Genomic DNA, 23,497 nt, shown 5'->3' on the forward strand with positions numbered 1-23,497 from the left:
AGTAAAATGACAATGTATTTCTCAGTCTCTATAGCAGATAGACAAATGAAATATACATTACTATTATTACTGAAAATTACTTCCATTTGTCCTAATGTTCATTAACCCATTTTGGGCGGGAACCCCTTTTGGCGTTAGCATTATGTTATGCTTTAGCTATTGAAAAATAGCAGATCTACAAGCTCGTAGCGCGCCACCGAGTGGCGCGCTACGAGCTCGTAGGTCTGCTATTTTTGAAAAATGACTGACGACTGCCATAGAAACATAGCTTTTTCAGAAAACTGTCAGGATGTAGAAGACATTTTTAGAATCTGATCTCTGTAGTCTGTCTAGTGATTTGTTTTTAGAACATCGGGGCAAAATGAAAGTGATTTTCAATAAAAGCTGAAGGTTTAAGCCATTTTCTTTTACGTTTCCATCTGCTATACAGAGGCTTTTAGATCAACATGTCCAGTAACAGTTTTATCAGAAAGTGATCTGAATATACTGTACTTTCGTTCATATCACTGTCCTGTACAGTACAGTGAATATACTGTACTTTCGTTCATATCACTGTCCTGTACAGTACAGTGAATATACTGTACTTTCGTTCATATCACTGTCCTGTACAGTACAGTGAATATACTGTACTTTATAGTACTGCCTTTCATCCTCCTCTTAGGGACAGTGTGAAACCACAGATGAAAGCAATCTTTTGCATGCACGCGCAGTCGCACACGCACGCACGCACGCTAGGGCATTAAGCAACTAGTCGACTAGTTTACTAGTACATCCACTAGTCGACCTTGTTGGTACTAGTTGATGATAAAATAAATAATAATAATCTCTTTTTTTTTAAACATAATAGGTGGTTAAACAACTAGTCGACTAGTAAACTAGGCAACTAGTAAAAATGACTAGAAGTGAATGCCCTAACACACGCAAGCACACACACACACACACACACACACACACACACACACACACACACACACACACACACACACAGTGTCTCGCCTATAAGGTTGACACCCATACAGGAGAGAATCCCACACAATGGACACCGTATACCGTAAACGCTACCGTAATTAATTAGCGCATATTTCAGCTGGTTTCACAGTAACTCCTCCTCCAGTCTCTGTTCTAGCCCGTTAAGACCGGTTAGGCCTGACGTCGAAAAAAAAAAAAAAACGTTCGCTCTGAAAGAATATATATTCAAAGATTTGTGCCGCATTTTCACGGGTTTTTGAAAAATAGCAGACCTACAAGCTCGTAGCGCGCCACTCGGTGGCGCGCTATGAGCTTGTAGATCTGCTATTTTTCAAATAGCATATCATAATGCTAACACCAAAAGGGGTTCCCGCCCAAAATGGGTTAAGACCCGAGGACCCGATTCTACAAATGTCTTCTAAAAGTGGATATTCGGTATCGGGACAAGTGTATCGGGACATCCCTATTCAAAAGATTTGCACACATTTTCACGATAAAAAAAAGGCACTTTTAGTCGATGTGCTATTTTTCAATAGCTACAGTATAAAATAATGGTTGAAGTGGTTACGGTGACACGGATGTGTTCCAGGAGTTAACCCATTTAGGCCTGACGTCGAAATTTTAAAAACAAATCCTCAAAATCCCGACAGTTTTCTGAAAAACCTCATGTTTCTGTATCAGTGGTGCTCAATTTTTCATGTCAAGGACCCCAAAAATGATATGTAATTTGCCTCCGACCCCCCCCCCCCCCTTCCATCTGAAAATATGTTGTTCCAGGGACCTCTCCAGAAGCAAAGGTTTGAGTTCAAAACGTTCGCTCTGAAAGTATATTCAAAGATTAGTGCCGCATTTTCACGACTTTTCAAATATAGCAGACGTTATGAACTTGTAGATCTGCTATTTTTCAATAGCTAAAGTATAACATAATGCTTTAAAACACCAAAAGGGGGTTCCTGTCCCAAAATGGGTTAATGTCCTATAGGGCAGAGGAGGAGGAGGAGTTATTAGAACACGAATAACAGTCATAAATAAAAAACAAACAAACGTATAATAAAACCCTTTTGAGCGATGTTCCAATTCTGGCGAGGGGGAAAACTTCCACTTGAAGCTAAGCGAAACCCGCTCCAACAAACTCAGTCAATATTATATAATATTTTATTACATGGCTTGGTTGAATGCTTGATTCTGATTGGTCAATCGCTTAATTCAGCGGTGAGTTATCTCATGATAATGACCGCTCCGCTGTATAATGACCGCTGCCTAATCAAACCCTCTGAGCACCACCAGCTGCGCCCCGCTTGATTTACTGCCGTTTCCAACATAACAGCCATGTAAACACACACACTAGTGACACACAATGTAATTTACAGCTAAACATTGCTCTTAAAAATGTTTTTGAAAACATTTGAGCGAGAAATAGACGAAGCAGGACCCCAAAATGGATTCTATTTGATCAACTCACTTCCTTGTTTTCCGACAGTGCTGCAGCCCTGCAGCTGGGCAGACGCAGCCAGCGCGAACTTATGGAATACTTTTTGTGTTGTGTTTTGGGTCAATGTATTCATTTATGTTAGTTAGCCATGTAATAAGCGGGATAATATCTGGCTAGGTGGTCATTGTCGGGATATAATTCACCTTCAGGGAGTGTAACCACCTCGGCTTCGCCTCGGTGGTTAAACTCCCTGTCGGTGAATTATCTCCCGACAATGACCACCTAGCCAGATATTATCCCTTACATAATATATAACTAATAGCGTACAACAACATGCATCCACTATGAGCACCCTCTAGCACAACGAGGAACCGGCGTCCTCTTTGCTTACAAGAAGCAGTTCAGTGGTACTGCCACCACGAGATCATGTTCACCACAAGCGTTTATGACCGCAAGTCATTCATAGTACAATACTGCTCTGGTGTATACTGTAATCCTTCCGTTGGCCTAGATCTGGAGGCATCGCAGTGACCCAGTGCTGTCGGCACTCCATAATCAACAAAAGGTTCGATCGTCAACGTCCGTATAGTGCCTTTGCACAAGACACCAAATTCCCTAACTCAATGGTTGCTAAAACAGCACTTTTTTTTATATATATATATATATATATCTTGATATCGATTCGATACCGATTTTGCATTTTAACCCATTTAGGCCCGACGTCGAAATTAAAAAAAAAAAGTCTTCTAAATCCGCTCTGAAAGAATATATATTCAAAGATTTCAGGCACATTTTAACGATTTTTCTAAAATAGCAGACCTACAAGCTCATAGTGCGGCACTCGGTGCCGCACTATGAGCTTGTAGATCTGCTATTTTTCAATAGCTAAAGTATAACATAATGCTTTAAAACACCAAAAGGGCTTCCCGTTTAGAATGGGTTAAGGCCAATATCGGCCGATACCGATGTGATGACCGATTATCTGCCCATCCCTCATATTTATTACTTATTTTACTTGTTATGAATCACAAATGAAAAAGTCAAATGGCAATAGCCGATCCACAGGTCTCACAAAGAGTCGCATCGCAATGCATTGGGAGCTTGTAGATCGTCTCTAAGTTCACTGTGAACAATGAACACAGGGCGGCGTGTGTCGAGATCACGACTTGGTGTGCCTTGAGCACAGAAAGGTTGAAAAACAAACACCGAGAGGTTGAGTTACACGTTACATGTTGAGAGACTAGTGTCAGTTTACATGAAAAACATGAACAATCTTTTTCTGAGGGTGTCCCCCCAGATGATGTATTTGCTTAAAGGAGCATTCAGTGATTTGGGTGATTTGGAAAACCACCCAGTCCGCCCCGGTAACACAATGTGCACATGCACACGCTCTACAGTGGGGGGAAGTGCAACAGGCCAACAGCATGTGCACCAAGGCCCGCCCCCACTCGATCATGATTGGAGGAAGGCCCCTCTCATCCTGATTGGATGAAGGCTTTGCCACCTGCCACCAAAACTGAAACTAGGGTTTTTTGACCCCAGGGACTCACTGGGGACAGGGAGGAACTCCTTATATGGTCAGCACACTCTATAGTAGGGAGGTTTATAAAAAATAAAAGAAAAAATAAATGATATTTGAATGAAGTGAAATCACTGAATATACCTTTAATGTGTAAAATAAATGGTTTTCTTCCCTCACTCAACGGCAAACAGACCAATGGCACAAGTGTATCTGCGCACGTGTAGATTGTCTAGTTTTTCAATTTTCACAATATATAATTTATCTGTGGAACTGTGCAACAAAATGGAGGAACGCCCCAACTCCTATACAATGGCCATTCAAAAGTGGGTCACTCACCGGCAGGCCGTTTTTTTTCCCACCGATACTGGGACTAAACCGGCTTTGTCTGCCTAGTTACGTGGCACCGATATCAATTTCAATTATTAGGATCAGAATTTGAATACCAATGGAAAGATGAAACGCTTCGTCTATTTCCCTGGAGCTAAAACTCAGTAAACCGACGAGCGACAACGAGGTCACTAGGGCACTGGGTACGTATAGTGCCTACGTATCACTGGCCCTGAGACAATTCACCGACTCACCTGTCTTGTGTTATTTTTGCCCCCGTTCTCACTTTAAACCAATGCCCTCCCCTGGGCCGTCTCTGGCTGCCGCTAGACAAACATGCCAAACCTTTGACCAGTAGTATCCGTTTCATGGTGTTCTCACCCTAGCTGGAGTTCACCGAGAATAGGATTCCAGGGTCATCTGGGATGGCTTTGTGTCTGTCCGTACAGTATACACACTGTACATAAAAAGGCCTTGTGTGCCACATACACACAAACACACAAAGCTGTGCATGGGAGGGGCTAGCTAGCGCCTATAGCGCCCCTCTAAACGCGTAGATGGAGGGTTAAAATGTGAATTTGGAGACATACACGTATATTTATGAGCCAGCAGCTATTGCCTTTGTATTGAGTTTGTGCTTGAAATGTATTGTAATTCTGCAAACTGTTAATACATTTTTCAATCAATCAATGACTGGTATGTAGAAGTGACTAAACACCTTAGCCTGCATCCAACATTTCACAGTAGACCTCAAGATTACAACAATGTTTTGATATGTCCTTCTAGAGTAGCCTATAGCCTTATATCCACGTAACAGCAATGCTTAAGAGAAATAGTGGTTTTCCAGGCACTGCAGGGCCCTTCCTTCGCATTCCCAACCACTGTCTGTTTCTCTCATTGGCGCTCCCTGCACTCTCGGTCCTCGGCTACTCAAAATGAGTCTCCATTTGAAATGAGCTCAAGAGCTGCGACAACAAAAGCTCCCTCTGTCTGTGTCTCCAGTTTCTCAGCGACTGCGGGACGAAGCCAAGCTTCCGCCTCCCCTCTGAAGGACGGAGAAGATGGACGGAACAATGCAAAGCACACCATTCATAATTTGGCCAGCACCAAACATTTGAGAGGGAGCTGTGATGTGATGTCATGCCGTACTTTTTATTTGTGTTTTTTCTATTCACTTGGTCATTAAAAGGTCCACAGAATGAGAGGCCTGCTCTGCCGGAAACATCGCGAAAAAAAGGTTATGGCCATTTTTTTTTGTATACCACACCATAGACAACCATTATAAGGCAAACATTTTATCATACTTTAAGTAGCATGTGACATGTCAAACTAGGGGGTTTTCATGATTCTGAATCCATTCCAAGCATTAGTTTTGCATGAAAAACACTCCTTGGCCTAAATTCGGCCATTTCCACTTGCCCAAATGTGCCCAAATGTGCTGACCTCATCACATGTGTGATGACGGCTATGGCTGTATTTAGGCCAAGGAGTGTTTCGTGCGAAACTAATGCTTGGAATGGATTCAGAATCATGAAAACCCCCTAGTTTGACACATTCTACTTAACCCATTTTGGGCGGGAACCCCTTTTGGTGTTTCAAGCATTCGGTTATACTTTAGCTATTGAAAAATAGCAGATCTACAAGTTCATATGAACTTGTAGGTCTGCTATTTTTGAAAAATCGTAAAAATGCGGCACAAATCTTTGAATAGGTATAGATTCTTTCAGAGCGAACATTTGTTTTTATTTCGACGTCAGGCCTAAATGGGTTAAAGTATGATGACATTTTCGAGCTTGTAGGTCTGCTATTTTTGAAAAATCGTGAAAATGTGGCGCAAATTTAGAATATATATTATTTCACAGTGAACATATTTAACTCAAATCTTTGCTTCTGGGGGGTTCCCTGGAACAACATATTTTCAGATGGGGGGTCGGCGGCCAATTACACATCATTTTTGGGGTCCTTGAAATGAAATATTGAGAACCACTGATATAGAAACATGAGGTTTTTCAGAAAACTGTTTAAATTTAGAAGGCATTTGTAGAATCGTCCTCCGGTCAAAATGGGTTAAGCTCAAATTGCATCTTTACAAACCAAATGTGTTGTATATTTCTGGAACATAGCCTACTGTGAAGTTGTCGACAAAAGTGCACCTAACTTTGCTACTACAAGGAAAACATGCACATGTACATGTATGATACTCTTGTTTGCACTCTATATTCTATCCCTTTGTTTGCGGAGTAGAGTCACTGCTTCTTCGTCTGGAAAGGAGCCAGCTTAAGTGGTTCGGGCATCTGGTTAGGATGCCTCTCGGGCATCTCCCCTAGGGAGGTCCTCGAGGCACGTCCACACTGGTAGGAGACCCCCGGGGCAGACCAAGGCGCAGTTGGAGGAAACACATCGACTCACTGGGCCTTGGAACGCCTCGGGATCCCCCAGAAGGAAGTCACTAATGTTGCTCTGGAGAGGGAAGTCTGGAGCATTCTGGTGGAGCCGTTGCCCCCGCGACCCGACTACGGATAAGTGGTTGAAGATGGATGGATTGTTTGCTGTGTTTTGCTGTGTATTATTTGCCGTTATATTATATAATCTATATGCTGTTGCATTGTCTGAAGGAAGCCAAACAAAAAATAAGTTGTACTCTTATGTACACAAGATGTAACAATAAAGCACAACCTTAAAACTCTTCAAACTGAAATTATTTTAGTCGCACAAGGATTACAATTTGTCACGGAGCTTGTAGGTATTTTCACTAAATCTACACACTCTGTGATAAATACTGATCATTGTTGCGACTAAAATAATGCTCATCTGGTTACTACATTTTTTTTCCTTTCCCAGTAATGATCTACTTACTCGGTCATCCAAGTGTGGCTAAAATTGTTTAAAAAGTAGTGAAAATAGCAGATCGGCAATTAAGCTCACAACGCAACCACTGGATTATGTTTTTCCCTGAATGAGTTCTCTCCCTTTAAACCATTCTGGGCGGGAAGGGAACCCCTTTTGGTGTTTTAAGCATTATGTTATACCTTAGCTATTGAAAAATAGCTAAGGTCTGCCATTTTTGAAAAATCTTTGAATATATATTCTTTCAGAGCCAACGTTTTTAACTAAAATCTGGGGGGGGGGGTCCCTGCCCTGGAACAACATATTTTCAGATGGGGGCCAATTTCATATAATCTTGGGGGTCCTTGACATGAAAATGTTTGCGAACGACTGACACAGAAACATAGGGTTTTTCAGAAGACTCTCAGATTTGTAGAATCGTCAGGTCAAAATGGGTTAAAAGGCTCATCGTCAAGCAGGCCCATGCACTGACCGACGGCAACAAAACCAACTTCTGTGTGGGTCCATCGCACGTAGATGCCTGGCAGGGACGTGCACACATAGACATCAAAGTGGGGCTTCAGCCCCTGCCCTTTTACCCCGTCTGTAAAACAACTGCCCTCCCCAGACAACGAATGCAGCATTTTACTACGGTGAAAGAGATGCAAATGCCACTCCTTTCCTTTCCACGCCATGCCGAGAATGCCAGCATTCAGGAGAATTGCTTTCCCCCCCCGAAGTCTCCTGAAATTGAACGCACCATTTTGCGTTGAACAACATTTGTTTCAAAACCCACGTCGTACACACACCGCATCTCCAGTAGATAAAGAGTGTTGGGTTGCGCCCCGACAATGGCTGATCTACAGGCTCTCAGCGCGTCGCAGCGCAACGCGGTGTGAGCTTGTAGATCTGCCATGGCATTTAACTCCCATTTCACTTTATTTTATATGCAGGTTATAATAGTAGGTTATAATAGTATGTTATATTCATGTAGAAAACAGAAGAAGAAATTATTATTATAACTAAAGCTAGCAAAATAAAATAGAATTAAAAAAAACAGTACAGTAGTACAGTAGTGCATCCCGTGGATGCAGAGGTCGTTGTTTTATTGCGTCCCTTAGCTATAAACTGCGTTTTGGGTCTTTTGGGCGGGAACCCCTTTTGGTGTTAGCATTATGTTATGCTTTAGCTATTGAAAAACAGCAGATCTACAAGCTCATAGCGCGCCACCGAGTGGCGCGCTACGAGCTTGTAGGTCTGCTATTTTTTAAAAATCGAAGAACGACTGACATAGAAAAAAACTGTCAGGATGTAGAAGACATTTTTAGAATCTGATCTCAGGTCAAAATGGGTTAATCTCTGGAAGACCATACAGTTGGAGGCCATCGATATTGTCCTTTTCTTTTTGCTGAGGTTTGCGTGATCTGCGCAAAAGGACAGTTAACCCATTTTGGGCGGGAACCCCTTTTGGTGTTTTAAACATTGTTATAATTTAGCTATTGAAAAATAGCAGATCTACAAGCTCATAGCGCGCCACCGAGTGGCGCGCTACGAGCTTGTAGGTCTGCTATTTTTGAAAAATCGTGAAAATATTTATTTCAGAAAACTGGAGGATTTAGAAGGATTTTTAAAAATTTTGAGGTCAGGCCTAAATGGGTCAAATGATAAGGGACAATATCGGTGGCACCCAACTGTAGGTATCTTGTGCCTGGGAAGTTTAGGCCTTGACGCAGCTTCTGCTGTGGCTGAAGAACACCAATACGTTCAACTAATAGAACTCAGAGAACTACGGTCATGCGATCCCTATTCCCTGATCCCTATTCCCTGAGCAAAGTCCCATTTCAACAAGAACGCCATCTGACCTTCTCCTGTGACTATACCATATATATATATATATATAGGCTAACTGACCCAGGGCCAACGCATGAACGCAGAGCCCAGGGGGAGCAACAAATGGCTTAGGTTTCCACCCCCCCGCCCCCCCCCCCCCCCATCACTAACCCAGTTGGACTTGTGCCCTGTATAACACACAGCTGAGAGAAAACATCCAAAAATCTGGATAACCGTAATAATAAGGTGCAACAAGCATACTAACTGGCCCCCGAGGCAGGGGGGGGTGGGGGGGGAAGAAAGGCTGCCATTGTTGTGCTCTGAAGGAAGGTAGGGCCGCTTTGCCTTGTGAAGGAGTGGGGATTATAGGCATTAGGTAATTGTGTTAGTGGACACAGGATTGGATTAAAGGAGAAGAGAGAGAGAGAGAGAGAGAGAGAGAGAGAGAGAGAGAGAGAGAGTTAGCACAGCAGAGACGAAACTACACAGCCATCTAAAAAGCCACAGAGATGCACAACAGAGCAACACACAGGCATCAATAACGTGCTTGTGATGTCCCAAGCTGGCAACTACTTACAGGGTTGATTATGTCGTTAAGAAAGAAACATCGACGGCCAAAAAAAAAAAAAAAAAAAAAAAAATCTCATGGTGAGGATGAAGGTTATGTTGTTGTCCGAGCTGCGCTTGGACACAACAGGCACTTCCACGCTGCGATCACTTAGCGTCATCCCCGTCCTCATCGCATCTCATCCGCCATTACGTAAGACCAAGACACACCAAATGTGATTACTCATCCATCCTCCCATGCTTTAAAGTGGTAAAACTACATGTACATGATATTAAACAGTGTAGCACTTGCCGCGGCACTTGCACTAGCCTCTGCGACCTTACAGGCGCATGCAAAGACTACAATTTATGTCATTTAGATTTCATGCAGACATAGCACTCTATAGTGTACAGACAGTATACTCATAGTTTCATTGTAAAGACGGATAGTTAGTCTCTCGGCTTGCTTATGATCCTCGACGATGACTATTTTCTATGTATTACCATGTGTTGCTCTTGCTTACTGTAAATCGCTCTGGATTAAGAGCGTCTGATAAATGCCTAAATTGTAAAATTGTGTTGTGTGAAGAATGCTTCATCATGCTTAAGAGATGAACATGCAACTGTTTACGCAGTACAGTACAGTACAGTACAGTACAGTACAGTACAGTACAGTACAGTGGCAATGATGAAACAACTGGCAACATAATGGTTGAGAGAGCAAACTACACTTTTGGGAGTATAGAGGCCTATATTTATTATAACCAGCAATCATGTCTAAATATGAGGAGAGGAGGCCCACTTGTAAACATAGACTCACATGAATCATCACTTTGAGAACTGCTAACTAAACTGTAAACGGTCCTTTCTAGCACAGTCTCTGCCACCATAATAACACTTGTGTGTCAAAAGATTGCCGCTATTAGTTTTTTTAAAAAAAAGCTTTATAAAACTGTATATAACATATAACGACAAGATGTGACATTATTATTAACCAAGGCCCAACTGCCAACGTATACACTTTACTTTCCCCCACTTTCAACTAGTTCATTATTCTATTTTGACACTTGCTCTTTGGCAATGTAAACGTATATGTTTTCTCATGCCAACAAAGCTCCCTTGAATTGAATTGTGTCAATAACAACACGCACAAATCACAATCCAATCCAAAAAGTGATCGACCAAAAAACAAAAAAACAATAGCAAAACAAAATAAAATAAAAATATTTTTTTTAACAACTACATCCTCTGTTATTCCGCGCTCACCTCCAACGAGGGCAGGTCGGGGTCCAAGTGCGTGAAACTGCTCAGGACCACCGGAGGATTGTCGTCCTCGGCGACCTCCAGCCTCACCCCATCCCAGATACTGCGCACCCTCCACCCGGTGTCAAACATCTCATCGAGCCGCTGATCGAGGTGGTGGTGGTGGTGGTGGTGGTGTCCCGGTTCGGTTTTCATCCCGACGACAACAAAGCACGACGGAGGAGTACCATTATATTATAGTAGGCTGCTGTCTGATGATGTTGTCTTCTTGACGGACATCCATGGTTTGTTCTTTTTACCCCCCAGCCCCACCACGTACCAGACCAACACACACGCACGGTGACTGTCTCAGAGCTGTGTGTGTGTGTGTGTGCGTGTGTGTGTGTGGATGCTACGTGCGCCCCGGCTGCAGTCAGTCAGTCAGTCAGTCAGTGCACTGCATGCATGCGCTCCGTAGGCAACAACCCAACTGAGTGCTAGGGGACAGTGTTGCCAGATTGTGTCACGGTGAGAGAAAGATAAGCAACCACGTCGATGAAAACCAGCCCCCCCAAAAAAGAAAGGAATGTTGGACAACTCACCCCGGCGCTTGCCTTTTGCACTTTACTAGTCATTTCCTTGTGTAGTGTATGTTTTTAAATGCTTCGTTTCCTATTTTAAGGTACTGTTTGCTTATTTTGTTTAATGTTTTTTTATGCGAGGACTGCGGGTGAAAATTTGCATTTTTGCTAAATCCGGTGTATTTACATTACATTAATATGCATTTTCCCGTCTAAATAAACAAATAAAGTAAAGTAAAATTGAAAGTCAAACTTTAAGCAATCTGAGAACACATCGGCAAAACAACGGCGCTCTCTTTTCCTTTGAATTTGGTCAACAGTCTGTCTCGAGAGACTACAAAAGAAGCGACTATGATGAACTGAACATGGTGGACCCTATTGTAAAACACGTGTAAGGCTTTATGGTGTTGTCCACATCGTTTTGTATTGAGTTGTGCTTGAAATGTACTGTAATTCTCCAATTTGTTAATAAATACTTCAATCAATCAATTAGGGATGTGCCGATGAGACATTTTGGCCGATATCGATATCCGATATAATTAATTGCTGTCATGGCCGATAACCGATATTACCGATGTCGACGTGATCTCATTCTGTATTGAAAATTATAATAACTTTGTCCATTCTGACAAATACATGTAACAGGGTGTCTGCACTGCAGGCTTAGGCAAGTCAGATTTAACTTTAATACCTTTATATTTAATATTGTGAGCATGTAGATCTGTTCAAGCTGTTACTTTGGGCTTGTTTATCTGTAAAGACAGACCGATTAATCGGATCGATTAATAAATTGGTCTGATTGATTAATCGAACCGATGCCGATTAATCTAAAAACAACTAAAATCGGCCGATACCGATGTGTTTGCCGATTAATCTCCCATCACTACAATCAATCAATCAATCAATCGCTATTTTAAAATAGCCAATCTACAAGATCACAACGTGACGCATATCTGTCATAAAAAAAGAAAATCACACCCGTGTGAAGTGAGTGGTGGAACTCCGTGTGGGGGTCCCCGGGGAGTCCCCGGGGGGGGTCCCCGGAACATCCAGACCCCCAGGAACGCGCCCAGGGGGCTGGGCCGATTCCGGCGAGCCGCCCCACGTCCGAAATGGTTGAGAAATGACAGAGTTAACGTGTGGGGGTCCCTCTACTGTACTGTACTGTACTGTACTGTACTGTCACTGTACTGTACTGGCACACCCGAAATCACCATATATACAGTTAATATGTGCGTGTGTGTGAGTTAGGTTGCGCACAGGTGGTGAAAAACAACCATGTTGTTTTCGTGCTCAGACACAGCCAGGCACCCAGCCACACACATAGCTCCGTAAGGGAGTGGTTGCACCACTCAAAGAGTAGTACAGCATCTTGCAATGGGTCTGTGGTCCACAAGATTCGATACACCACCAAGATACCCATGTATACCTGTCTAGATACTTCCTTAATGTCAGCGAAGCCCACACCCACAACACCAGCGGGAGTTCAACAACCCAGATTCGGCTCAAACAAGGAATTAAATTAATTTCGCTCCTTTGCCACCAATATGTGGAACGCCCTAGTACCAACAGCCATTAAGACATGCAAATCCATTGACTCCTTCAAAACCGCTCTCAAAGGGCACCTACGGACGGCTGCAATTCGAAACTGGCCCCCGTAAAAAAAAGTCTGAGTCCCCCCCCACAACCCTTTTCCCCCATACTGTACATGTTATTCCATTTTTTACTTTCTTTAAATTATATATTTGTACGTATCTAAATGTTCTGATGAATTGAAAATGGCGGACCCTGTGTGTGAGCTTTAATAATCAATCATGGTTTCGTCCACAGTAACAGTTTTTGTATTGAATTCGTTTGAAATGCACCCATTCTGCATACTGTGAAATACAATTGTCAATCAATCAATCAATCAATACAAAAACTGCCACGAGGATAAAACCAGAAAAAGACTTACATCAGGGTCCTCCATTCCTTGGAACAAATACATTCATGTGGGGGTCCTTGACATCATGGAAATGTGTGAGATTCACTGGTTTAAAGTAAACAACATTTAGGAAACAAAGCCAGATTAAGCAGCTACACTTTACCCCAAAGTCGCTTATAATAAGCAGACATGGCAACACTGCCCACACTGGGCTCGTTTGGCCCCTCCTTCAGCGTGACGTCACGCATCTGGGAAATGACGCTAACTCTGTTTATTTTCCACCACAAAGCAGCTAAAGAAATATAGAAATATATATCTGTATACTTTCAGTGTGTGTTTGTGTATATATATATATATATATGTATACATACAGTGGTGGAAAAAGAAAAGTACCAATACTGCAATTTAGAAGTACTTCGTTACAAGTAAAAGTACAGAATTGAGAATGTACTTGAGTAAAAGTACAAAAGTATCGACATCAAAATGTACTTAAAATACTCATTGTACTTAAAGTACTCATTGTGCAGAATGTGCCATTTCACAAGTTCAAAATTTGTACAAAATATATTGAAAATAGCAGATCTACAAGCTCACAATGCATCGCGTAGCGTTGAAGTGGTTAATGTATGTTTTCTAATCAAAATTAAAATCTCCAAAGTAACTCAAGTTTTCAAATAATTGTAGTGGAGTAAAAGTAAAAATTGAGGCTCTGAGATGTAGTGGAGTAGAAGTAAAAGTATTGGAAATTGGAAATACTCAAGTAAAGTACAAATGCCTTAAGTCAGTACTTAAATAAAATGACTTAGTTACTTTACACCACTATATATATACATATATATTAAATAAACTATATATAAATATATATATATATATGGTGGACATTTCTGTCCAAATTCTACTTTTGCCATGACATGGACATGCAAAATGAGTAGACAAACGCTAGCCCTAAATGACCATTCCAGGAGAGTTTATGGACTTATTCTGAGGAAAACCAACCTGGAGACTTTGACATTCAGTAAAGTGGATCTTCTCATGATCAAAATAAGCACATTACAACAATGAAGTGTAAAAACTAAATCTGAAATATGCCACAGACCATGGTCAAGCCTCGACTTATTGATGACCTCTGATCATACAGACAGACAGACAGACAGACAGACAGACATGTAGATACTGGTGAAAATGGCAGACATTCAGATAGATTAGATAATATTTTACAGTGCAGAATTGAAAGATGAAACCAACACAGTAATCAAATTTTCATCTAGCATTAACATTCCACTGCAAGGTATCTTAATGCTTTTCAGGATCAGAACGTGTTATTATCCGTCTCTCAAAGTATATACGTTTGGAATTCATTAATAAATCATATATGATTAATCCAGAAGAATCATCCAAATCTCTGTTCTCAGGCATGCTACAGTATGTGCATTGCCTTCTATATCTCACGTTAAAACCAAGGAGTTATTTTCATGAAACATTGATGACAGACAGTCACAACCTATAGCCCATTCCGGGGCGGGAACCCCTTTTGGTGTTTTAAGCATTATGTTATACTTTAGCTATTGAAAAATAGCAGATCTACAAGCTCATAGTGCGGCACCGAGTGGCGCACTACGAGCTTGTAGGTCTGCTATTTTTTGAAAAATGTGGTGCAAATCTTTGAATATATATATTAATTCAGCAAATGGAACTACATATTTTCAGATGGGGGTCCGCGGCAAATTACATATATTTTTGGGGGTCCTTGACATGAAAATGTTTGAGAACCACTGACATAGAAACATGGGTTTTTCAGAAAACTGTCAGGATTTAGAAGACATTTTGTTGAATCAGCTTCAGGTCTAAATGGGCTAGTAATAGTATAGATAAAAACAGCCAAACGCTTCCATGCATTTTTCATGTAACATCATCGCCCCCTTTTGGTCAGTACTGAGTACTGAGTCAAAACAATCCACATTATTGTATCACTCAAGAAAAAGGGATAGTGTTGATGAAACTGACGAAAAACTTCCTTTTTTCACTGACGAAAAACTTCCTTTTTTCACTGACGAAAACTAAATGAAAACTAAATGGAGAACTAAGCTATGATGACTAAAACTAAGACTTAATATACTGACAATTTCGTCAACAAATAAAACAAAAAAGACAGAAATGTCAGGGAGGGACTTGTGGACAAGAGATCCAGTAGAACTAAAAGACAAGTCATTCCATGTTTGGTTGCGCCCGGGTGCTTTGAAAATAACAGAGCTAACAATCTCTCTAACGCGTAGATTTTCAGCATGCAACCAAGTGTAAAACCTGCCACACCATCAAGGCAAAATACATACAATCTTTATGATCTTTAGTTAACCCATTTAGACCCGAGGACAATTCTAAAAAAACAATGTCTTCTAAATCCTGATAGTTTTCTGAAAAATGGGCTCTCAAGGTTTTTCATGTCAAGCACCCCAAAAGTTATGTGAATTTGACCGCCGACCCCCATCTGAAAATAATTTGTTCTAGGGACTCCCCCAGAAACAAAGATTTGAGTTAAAATAATATATATATATATATTCAAAGATTTGCGCCACATTTTCACGATTTTCCAAAAATAGCAGATCTACAAGCTCGTAGCAGAGCTTGCAGATCTGCTATTTTTCAATAGCTAAAGTATAACATAATCCTTAAAACACCAAAACTAGACTGGGAGGAAAAACATTCCAGATGACTCAAACATGACTAAAACGTCAACAACAAGAATAACTAAGACTAGGACTTAAACTAAATCACAATATTGGTTGGCTGTCAAAGTCAGACACTGAAAAGGGACAACAGCAGCAGCTGTGCCAACATCTGCCTGGACAGCAGGGGGCGTGGTTCTTCCTCAATAGGCCCCGAGTGACCTCACTGACCCTTCTCATCATTGTGCAAACTTAAATTCCATTCTGTCCATTCGGCTATGTTTCATATTTCACACATCTGACTGCAGCTGTTGAGTGTGTGCGTGTGTATGTGCGTGTGTGTGTGCGCACATTTGCTAGGCAGAATACTGTATATAGGCCAGGGCACAGTTTCTCAAACAGTGGGACACATCTTGCGGGTCACGGACCAATTTTTTTATTTTTATGAGTCACGACTCACGACTCAAGTAAAAACTCAATTTTCTTTTCATACATCTAAAAGAAATTCAAAATATTTTGTTTTTTTAAATAGAATAAATTAAATAATTGAATGATTTTTAAAAAAAAATCTAAATGTAAATCTGTAAATCTAAATGTAAAAAAATAAAAATAAAAAAAAGTAGTAGTGAAAATAGCCGATCTACAAGCTCACCAGTTTGGGTCCTGGCCCGGAGCAAACGTATAATCTCTTTTGGGTCTCGAGTCTCGAGCTGAAAAGTTTGGTAGGCCTGACGTCGAACGTCTTCTAAATCCTGACAGTTTTTCTATGATTCTATATCAGTGGTGCTCAACAATTCATGTCAAGGACCCCCAGTTTGACATGCATTCGTCTATGGACCCCCCCCCCCCCCCCCCCCCCCCCCCATTTAATGGCATTTCTATCTCTGATGGCATTTCTACACTCTGATGGCATTTCTAGTGTACAAATTTGTACACTCTCAGAGTTACAGACCCATATAAGGGTCCATTTGGTTCCAAACTATCATTTAGCTGGGGAGGACCCCCTGGAACTCCTTCCAAGGACCCCTAGGGGGGTCCCCGGACCAAAGCAGGAGTTTTTCAGCTCCCACCAGCCAGGTGCCAGAGAGGCAGAGCAGAGCGGTTAAAAACGCTCGCTGGGAAAGAATATATATTCAAAGACTTGCAACATTTTTCAAAAACTTGCTATTTTTTCAACAGCTAAAAGTTTAAAATAATGGTTAAAGTGGTTTAAAAGCGAAGGTGACACAGATACGTACCAGGTTTTAATGGATTATTAATACAACAGGTCGTTTTGAGGAAGCAATCTGATTGGTTGAACACCTTTCTGGCCGTGCTTCAAACCACATTATTTCAACGGCTAATCAAAACAAACAATTCAGCCGTGCTTTTCTCTCAAGAGCGCAGCAGACTCGGCGGCTAGGCTATAGCTAGCGAGTACTCTCTGCTGCCCCATCTGGCGGAGTCAGGTTAGTGACTATATCAGTCATTGAAAAATGTATTATTTTTCTTAGTTTTTTTTTTCGCTTGTAGATCGGCTATTTTCAGCATGCAAGTAAGTGAAAAAATTATACTGGATCTCTTGTCCACTAGTCTAGTTTTTATTTGTTGATGAAATCGTCAGTATATTTAGTCTTAGTTTTTAAGTCATCGTAGCTTAGTTTATGTAGTTTCCATTTAGTTTTTCGTCAGTGGAAAAAGGTAGTCGACGGACATTTTTCGTCTTAGTTTTGAGTTGACGAAAACAACACTGCACAGTAATATGATGATCGGTGTGCAGCGACAGGGGGGGGGTCCCTGGAACAACATATTTTCAGATGGGGGGGGGGTCGGCGGGCCAATTGCATATATTTTTTGGGGGGTCCTTGACATGAAAATGTTTGAGAACGACATATAGAAAGATAGGGTTTTACAGAAAACTTGTCAAGACATTTGTAGAATGGTCCTCATGTCTAAATGGGTTAAAGTGTTGACAGCTCTCTGTCAGACACGGTCTCTGTGAGGTAACAAAACAAGACAGGCGATGTGATGTCACCGTAGGCTGTCTGACTGCTAATCTCTAACGTTTCAGAGCCCCCCCCCACCCCCCCCACACCCCTTTTTTCCCCCCCATAATGTACCTTTTTTTTAAAAAACTTTCTTTATGATGATTTCCTAGGTTTTTTTCCCATTTATCATGGTTTTGTCCACAAAGTAGCAGTTTTTGTATCGACTTGTTGTTTTCGTTTGAAAGGTTCTGGTACTGTGAAATAAAAATGTTTTCGGGGGAATCAAGTTTTCGGGGGAAGTAAGTCCATCCATTCCCCCTTAAGTTTTTTTGTTTTCACCTGAGAGTAGAATAAGTTAACCCATTTAGGCCCGACGTTAAAATTTAAAGAATGTCTTCTAAATCCTGACTGAAACAAAACTGAAATACCTATGTTTCTATATCAGTGGTGCTCTGCTCAATATTTCATGTCAAGGACCCCAAAAATGATATGTAATTGGCCACCGACCCCCATCTGAAAATATATTATTCCAGGAGAAAAGATTAGAGTTTAAAACGTTCGCTCTGAAAGAATATATATTCAAATATGTGTGCCACATTTTCACGACTTTTCAACAATAGCAGATCTACAAGCTTGTAGCGCGGCACTCGAGCTTTACTTGTAGATCTGCTACTTTTCAATAGCTATAAAAGTATAAACATAATGCTTAAAACACCAAAAGGGGTTCCCGCCCAGAATGGGTTAAAGTAATGAGGCAGTCAGACAGTTTTAGACAAAGGAAAGAAGGTTCTAATGTGATTTGAACTAAAATAGAAACTAGTTCCAACAGGTCACAAAAGTGAACGTATTGCAATTATTTTCATCCAACGATGATGACAAATTGCAGGTGAAAGTAAAGATCTGTGCCTGATATCTGGTAGAACAGTGGTTCTCAACCAGTGGTCCTTGAGGGGGTTCCAGGTGGTCCCACCCATAGATATATATAAACTCTAGATAGCTCACCCGCGCTGTTGGCCAATGGAGAGCGACGTCGTTACGTGGCGGCCATCTTACCTCGGGCCACATAACATTGTGTCTATGGGGCATGTACTCTTAAATGACCATAACTAAAAAAATTCAACCGATTTTCAAACGGTTTGGTTTGTTATAAACGTCAGAGACGTCCGCATACTTATATGCTTTTATACGACGTTCATATAGAAAAAAATTAAGCAGATAAGCGTCCTGAATCATAGCCACATTGACAACGTTTGTAATAAACCAACCCGTTTGTAAATCCGTCAAGATTTGAGCGAGTTATGACTGTTTCTGTTTGAGTTGCCATTGAACATACTGTACTGTAGCCCCGAAGTAAGATGGCTGCCGGGTGAACGACGTCAGAAACTCCGCCTTGAGCCATCTAGAGTTTATATATATCTATAGTCCCACCCAGCTAAATGATACAAAGTTGGTGACCAAATGGACCCTTATAGATCATTAACTCTTGAGCATAAAGCATAACATAATGCTTTTAACCCATTTTGGGGCGGGAACCCCTTTTGGTGTTTTAAGCATTATGTTACACTTTAGCTATTGAAAAATAGCAGATCTACAAGCTCATATAGCTCGGCACTGAGTGGCGCGCTACGACCTTGTAGGTCTGCTATTTTTTGAAAAATCGTGACTATGTGGCGCAAATCTTTGAATATATATTCTTTCAAAGCGAACGTTTTTTAACTCAAATGCTTCTGGGGGGGGGGGGGTCCCTAGAACAACATATTTTCAGAAGAGGGTCGGCGGCAAAATACATATAATGTTTGGGGTCCTTGTCCTTGACATGAAATATTGAGCACCACTGATATATAGAAACATAGGTATTTCAGAAAACTTTTTTTTTTTTTTTTTTCGACGTCAGGCCTAAATGGGTTAAAACACCAAAAAAAGGGGTTCCAAAAGCCCAGAATGGATTAAAGGGGGCATCGACGCAGAGTCTACTGTATATATACTGTACCTGTCTGTACGTCTCCAGCTGCTTCACCAGCACCACAGCCCGGTACACGGAGCCACTGTCCCGGGAGGAGGAGCGGGCCCCCGGTCTCCCCAGCAGCGGTCTCCCCATCAGGCCACAGGTCCACCGGGCCCTCGTGGACCCCATCACTGCTTCGCTCAACAACAACAACAACAACCCGGGGACAACGGGGCGGGGGGGGGGGGGGGGGAGAGAGGACACTTATATTGGGACGGGAACGGCCTGTCCCCCTCTGCGGGAACAGGGACTATAGCTACGTATACCGACAACAGAGCCTCCTCCTCCCCTCACTCATTACGAGATTGGATCATGAACCCCCTCAACAACAAAAAACTGAAAAAAGAGAAAGAAAAAAAAAAACTCTCTCTCGTAATAGATGTTTACTTAACAAGCTGTGTCAACATACTGGGAACAAACACTAGAAAACATTAACTTTGTGCTGGGGAAGAAAAAAAAGTCTTCGTCTCCGTTCGTCGGTCTGTCAGTCGGTCCGTCCGTAGGTCTGTCCGTAGGTCTGTCCGTAGGTCTGTCCGTCCGCGTCTGAAAACAATAGTTCTTCTCTCAACAACACAGCGACGCGCGCCACGGCCCGCCAGGGGTATATAGATATATACCAGTGTAAACAGAAAATGAAAGCGTTTGGCTTCGTTTGAAGTCGTCTCAAAAAGTGAATTCCAGATCCAGGCAGCAGAGAGGGGAACAAGAAAGACGCACCACGTGTGAGAAAGTAATAATGTATACTTCCGTCCATCGGCCAGATAATAAAACGCTGGAGCATACTAGTAGTGGCGGCGGCTCTGCCTCTATAGCTAGCCTATTGAGACCTGACGTCAGATTCTACAAGATGTCTTCTAAATCATGATGTTTCTGTGTTTCAATGTCAGTGGTTCTCAAACAATTTCATGTCAAATTTATATCGAATTGGCTGCCAACCCTCATCTGAAAATATGTAGTTCCAGGGACGACACCCCCCCCCCACCAGAAGCAAGGACTTGAGTTTAAAACGTTTGCTGTGAAGGAATATATATTCAAAGATTTGCGACCCGTTTTCACGATTTCTCAAAAAAAAATAGCAGATCTACAAGGTCGCAAGCGCGGCACTCGGTGTCGCGCTGCGAGCTTGTAGATCTGCTATTTTCCAACGGCTAAAGTTTAAAAATAATGGTTGAGGTGGTTTAAAAGCTATGAGGCGACACAGATGCGCTCCAGGTCTCAAAGGGCTAGAGCCACTAAGTTTCAAACACCACCACCGCACCGCACCGTACACACAACTATCAGTACAAGGTTCAGAGTCCCAATGATCTGACAAGAGACAACACGCACGCACGCACACACGCACGCATGCACACACGCACGCACGCACAGGACAAGAAGAATTACACCTGAAACTAAAGTGTTAAATAAATAAATAAGATCTTGGACTTTAGGAAGAACCGTTTTTTTACCTATAGGAAGAACGTGTTTTTGATATACAATTAAAAATATATATTATATTACATTAGTCTTTCCGCTTCTGCTCTTGATGTGTATTATCGTATCATTTTTTCATTCTCCCTTTCGTTTTCTCTTTTTCCCTTTCCTTTTCAGTGTTAAAGGGGGTTGTGTGTGTGCGTGTGCGCTCGTGTGCGTGCGTGCGTGCGTGCGTGCGTGCGTGTGTGTGTGCGCGCGTGTGACTGTGTGTGTGTAGGAGAATGTTTGTTTTGTACAGTGCGTCATTCTTGTCTTTAAACCTGAAAATGTATAAATAAAATTATAATATAAAAAGGAATCTGCCCACCACCGCAGAGGCTGGGGGTTCGAGCACCCTGGGGGAAGGAAAGACGGAAACGGAGGGTGATATTTTGTCACTACACCCTCTACCGTCCTCCCGGTGGGGGCTCCTCACTGGCAGGTGAGTCAGTATAGGATACAACAGTACGTCCTCCCGGTGGGGGCTCCTCACTGGCAGGTGAGTCAGTATAGGATACAACAGTACGTCCTCCCGGTGGGGGCTCCTCACTGGCAGGTGAGTCAGTATAGGATACAACAGTACGTCCTCCCGGGGGAAGCTCCTCACTGGCAGGTGAGTCAGTATAGGATACAACAGTATGTCCTCCCGGGGGAAGCTCCTCACTGGCAGGTGAGTCAGTATAGGATAAATGGTAAATAAAAATGGTAAATGGTGCATTTATATAGCGCCTTTATCCAAGGCGCTTTACATAGATTGTGCATTACATTCACCCATTCACACACACATTCATACACTGATTGAGGCAGAAGCCATGCAAGGTACCAACCAGCACATCGGGAGCAATTTGGGGTTCAGTGTCTTGCCCAAGGACACTTCGACATGTAGAGAGGAGGAGCCGGGATTCGAACCGCCGACCCATGGATCATTAGACGACCTGCTCTAGCTCCTGAGCCACAGTCGCCCCGATACAACAGTACGTCCTCCCGGTGGGGGCTCCTCACTGGCAGGTGAGTCAGTATGGGATACAACAGTACGTCCTCCCGGTGGGGGCTCCTCACTGGCAGGTGAGTCAGTATAGGATACAACAGTACGTCCTCCCGGTGGGGGCTCCTCTCTGGCAGGTGAGTCAGTATCGGATACAACAGTACGTCCTCCCGGTGGGGGCTCCTCACTGGCAGGTGAGTCAGTATAGGATACAACAGTACGTCCTCCCGGTGGGGGCTCCTCACTGGCAGGTGAGTCAGTATAGGATACAACAGTACGTCCTCCCGGGGGAAGCTCCTCACTGGCAGGTGAGTCAGTATAGGATACAACAGTATGTCCTCCCGGGGGAAGCTCCTCACTGGCAGGCGAGTCAGTATAGGATAAATGGTAAATAAAAATGGTAAATGGTGCATTTATATAGCGCCTTTATCCAAGGCGCTTTACATAGATTGTGCATTACATTCACCCATTCACACACACATTCATACACTGATTGAGGCAGAAGCCATGCAAGGTACCAACCAGCACATCGGGAGCAATTTGGGGTTCAGTGTCTTGCCCAAGGACACTTCGACATGTAGAGAGGAGGAGCCGGGATTCGAACCGCCGACCCATGGATCATTAGACGACCTGCTCTAGCTCCTGAGCCACAGTCGCCCCGATACAACAGTACGTCCTCCCGGTGGGGGCTCCTCACTGGCAGGTGAGTCAGTATGGGATACAACAGTACGTCCTCCCGGTGGGGGCTCCTCACTGGCAGGTGAGTCAGTATAGGATACAACAGTACGTCCTCCCGGTGGGGGCTCCTCTCTGGCAGGTGAGTCAGTATAGGATACAACAGTACGTCCTCCCGGTGGGGGCTCCTCACTGGCAGGTGAGTCAGTATAGGATACAACAGTACGTCCTCCCGGTGGGGGCTCCTCACTGGCAGGTGAGTCAGTATAGAGCGTCGCAGTCCCGCCTCCTACCCTGGACCAGGAAATGATTCTCCGTTCATTTTCCTCATAGACATTTCTTAAAGTATTTATTTAAAGACGGTTACGCCGCGGACAAAGCCAACTCGAGTCGTGACAACTCATGACAACACAAACAATATTTTGGACCAAACAAATAATTAGAAAGAAGAAAAAAAACGGCAGGTTACAACACTTTTTTGTTGTTTTTCTTCTAGGTAGGAGGCGGGACTGCGACGCTCTATAGCAGCGCTACTCAACCCGCGGCCCGCG

The 23,497-nt window shown here is 42.6% G+C and overlaps 1 protein-coding gene across 9 annotated transcripts in view; it reads right to left on the reverse strand.

Moving 5' to 3' along the window:
• The window catches only part of LOC306933568 (ral guanine nucleotide dissociation stimulator-like), an 82,620-nt gene that overhangs the window by 39,707 nt on the left and 19,416 nt on the right, over positions 1 to 23,497 (reverse strand). For 7 of the 9 annotated variants that reach the window (XM_079515830.1, XM_079515834.1, XM_079515829.1 and 4 more), the window contains exon 1: positions 10,719 to 11,121. The exons of 1 other annotated variant lie outside the window; for it this stretch is intronic. In XM_079515830.1, coding sequence (XP_079371956.1) covers positions 10,719 to 10,910 — 192 coding nt within the window. In that variant the 5' untranslated portion in view covers positions 10,911 to 11,121. Of the gene's footprint in view, positions 1 to 10,718; positions 11,122 to 19,819; positions 19,929 to 23,497 lie in introns of those variants that run through there. One more of the 9 variants, XM_079515832.1, reaches the window with a different exon arrangement.

This window comes from Electrona antarctica (assembly GCF_951216825.1).
Source record: "Electrona antarctica genome assembly, chromosome: 12".
NCBI lineage: Eukaryota > Metazoa > Chordata > Actinopteri > Myctophiformes > Myctophidae > Electrona > Electrona antarctica.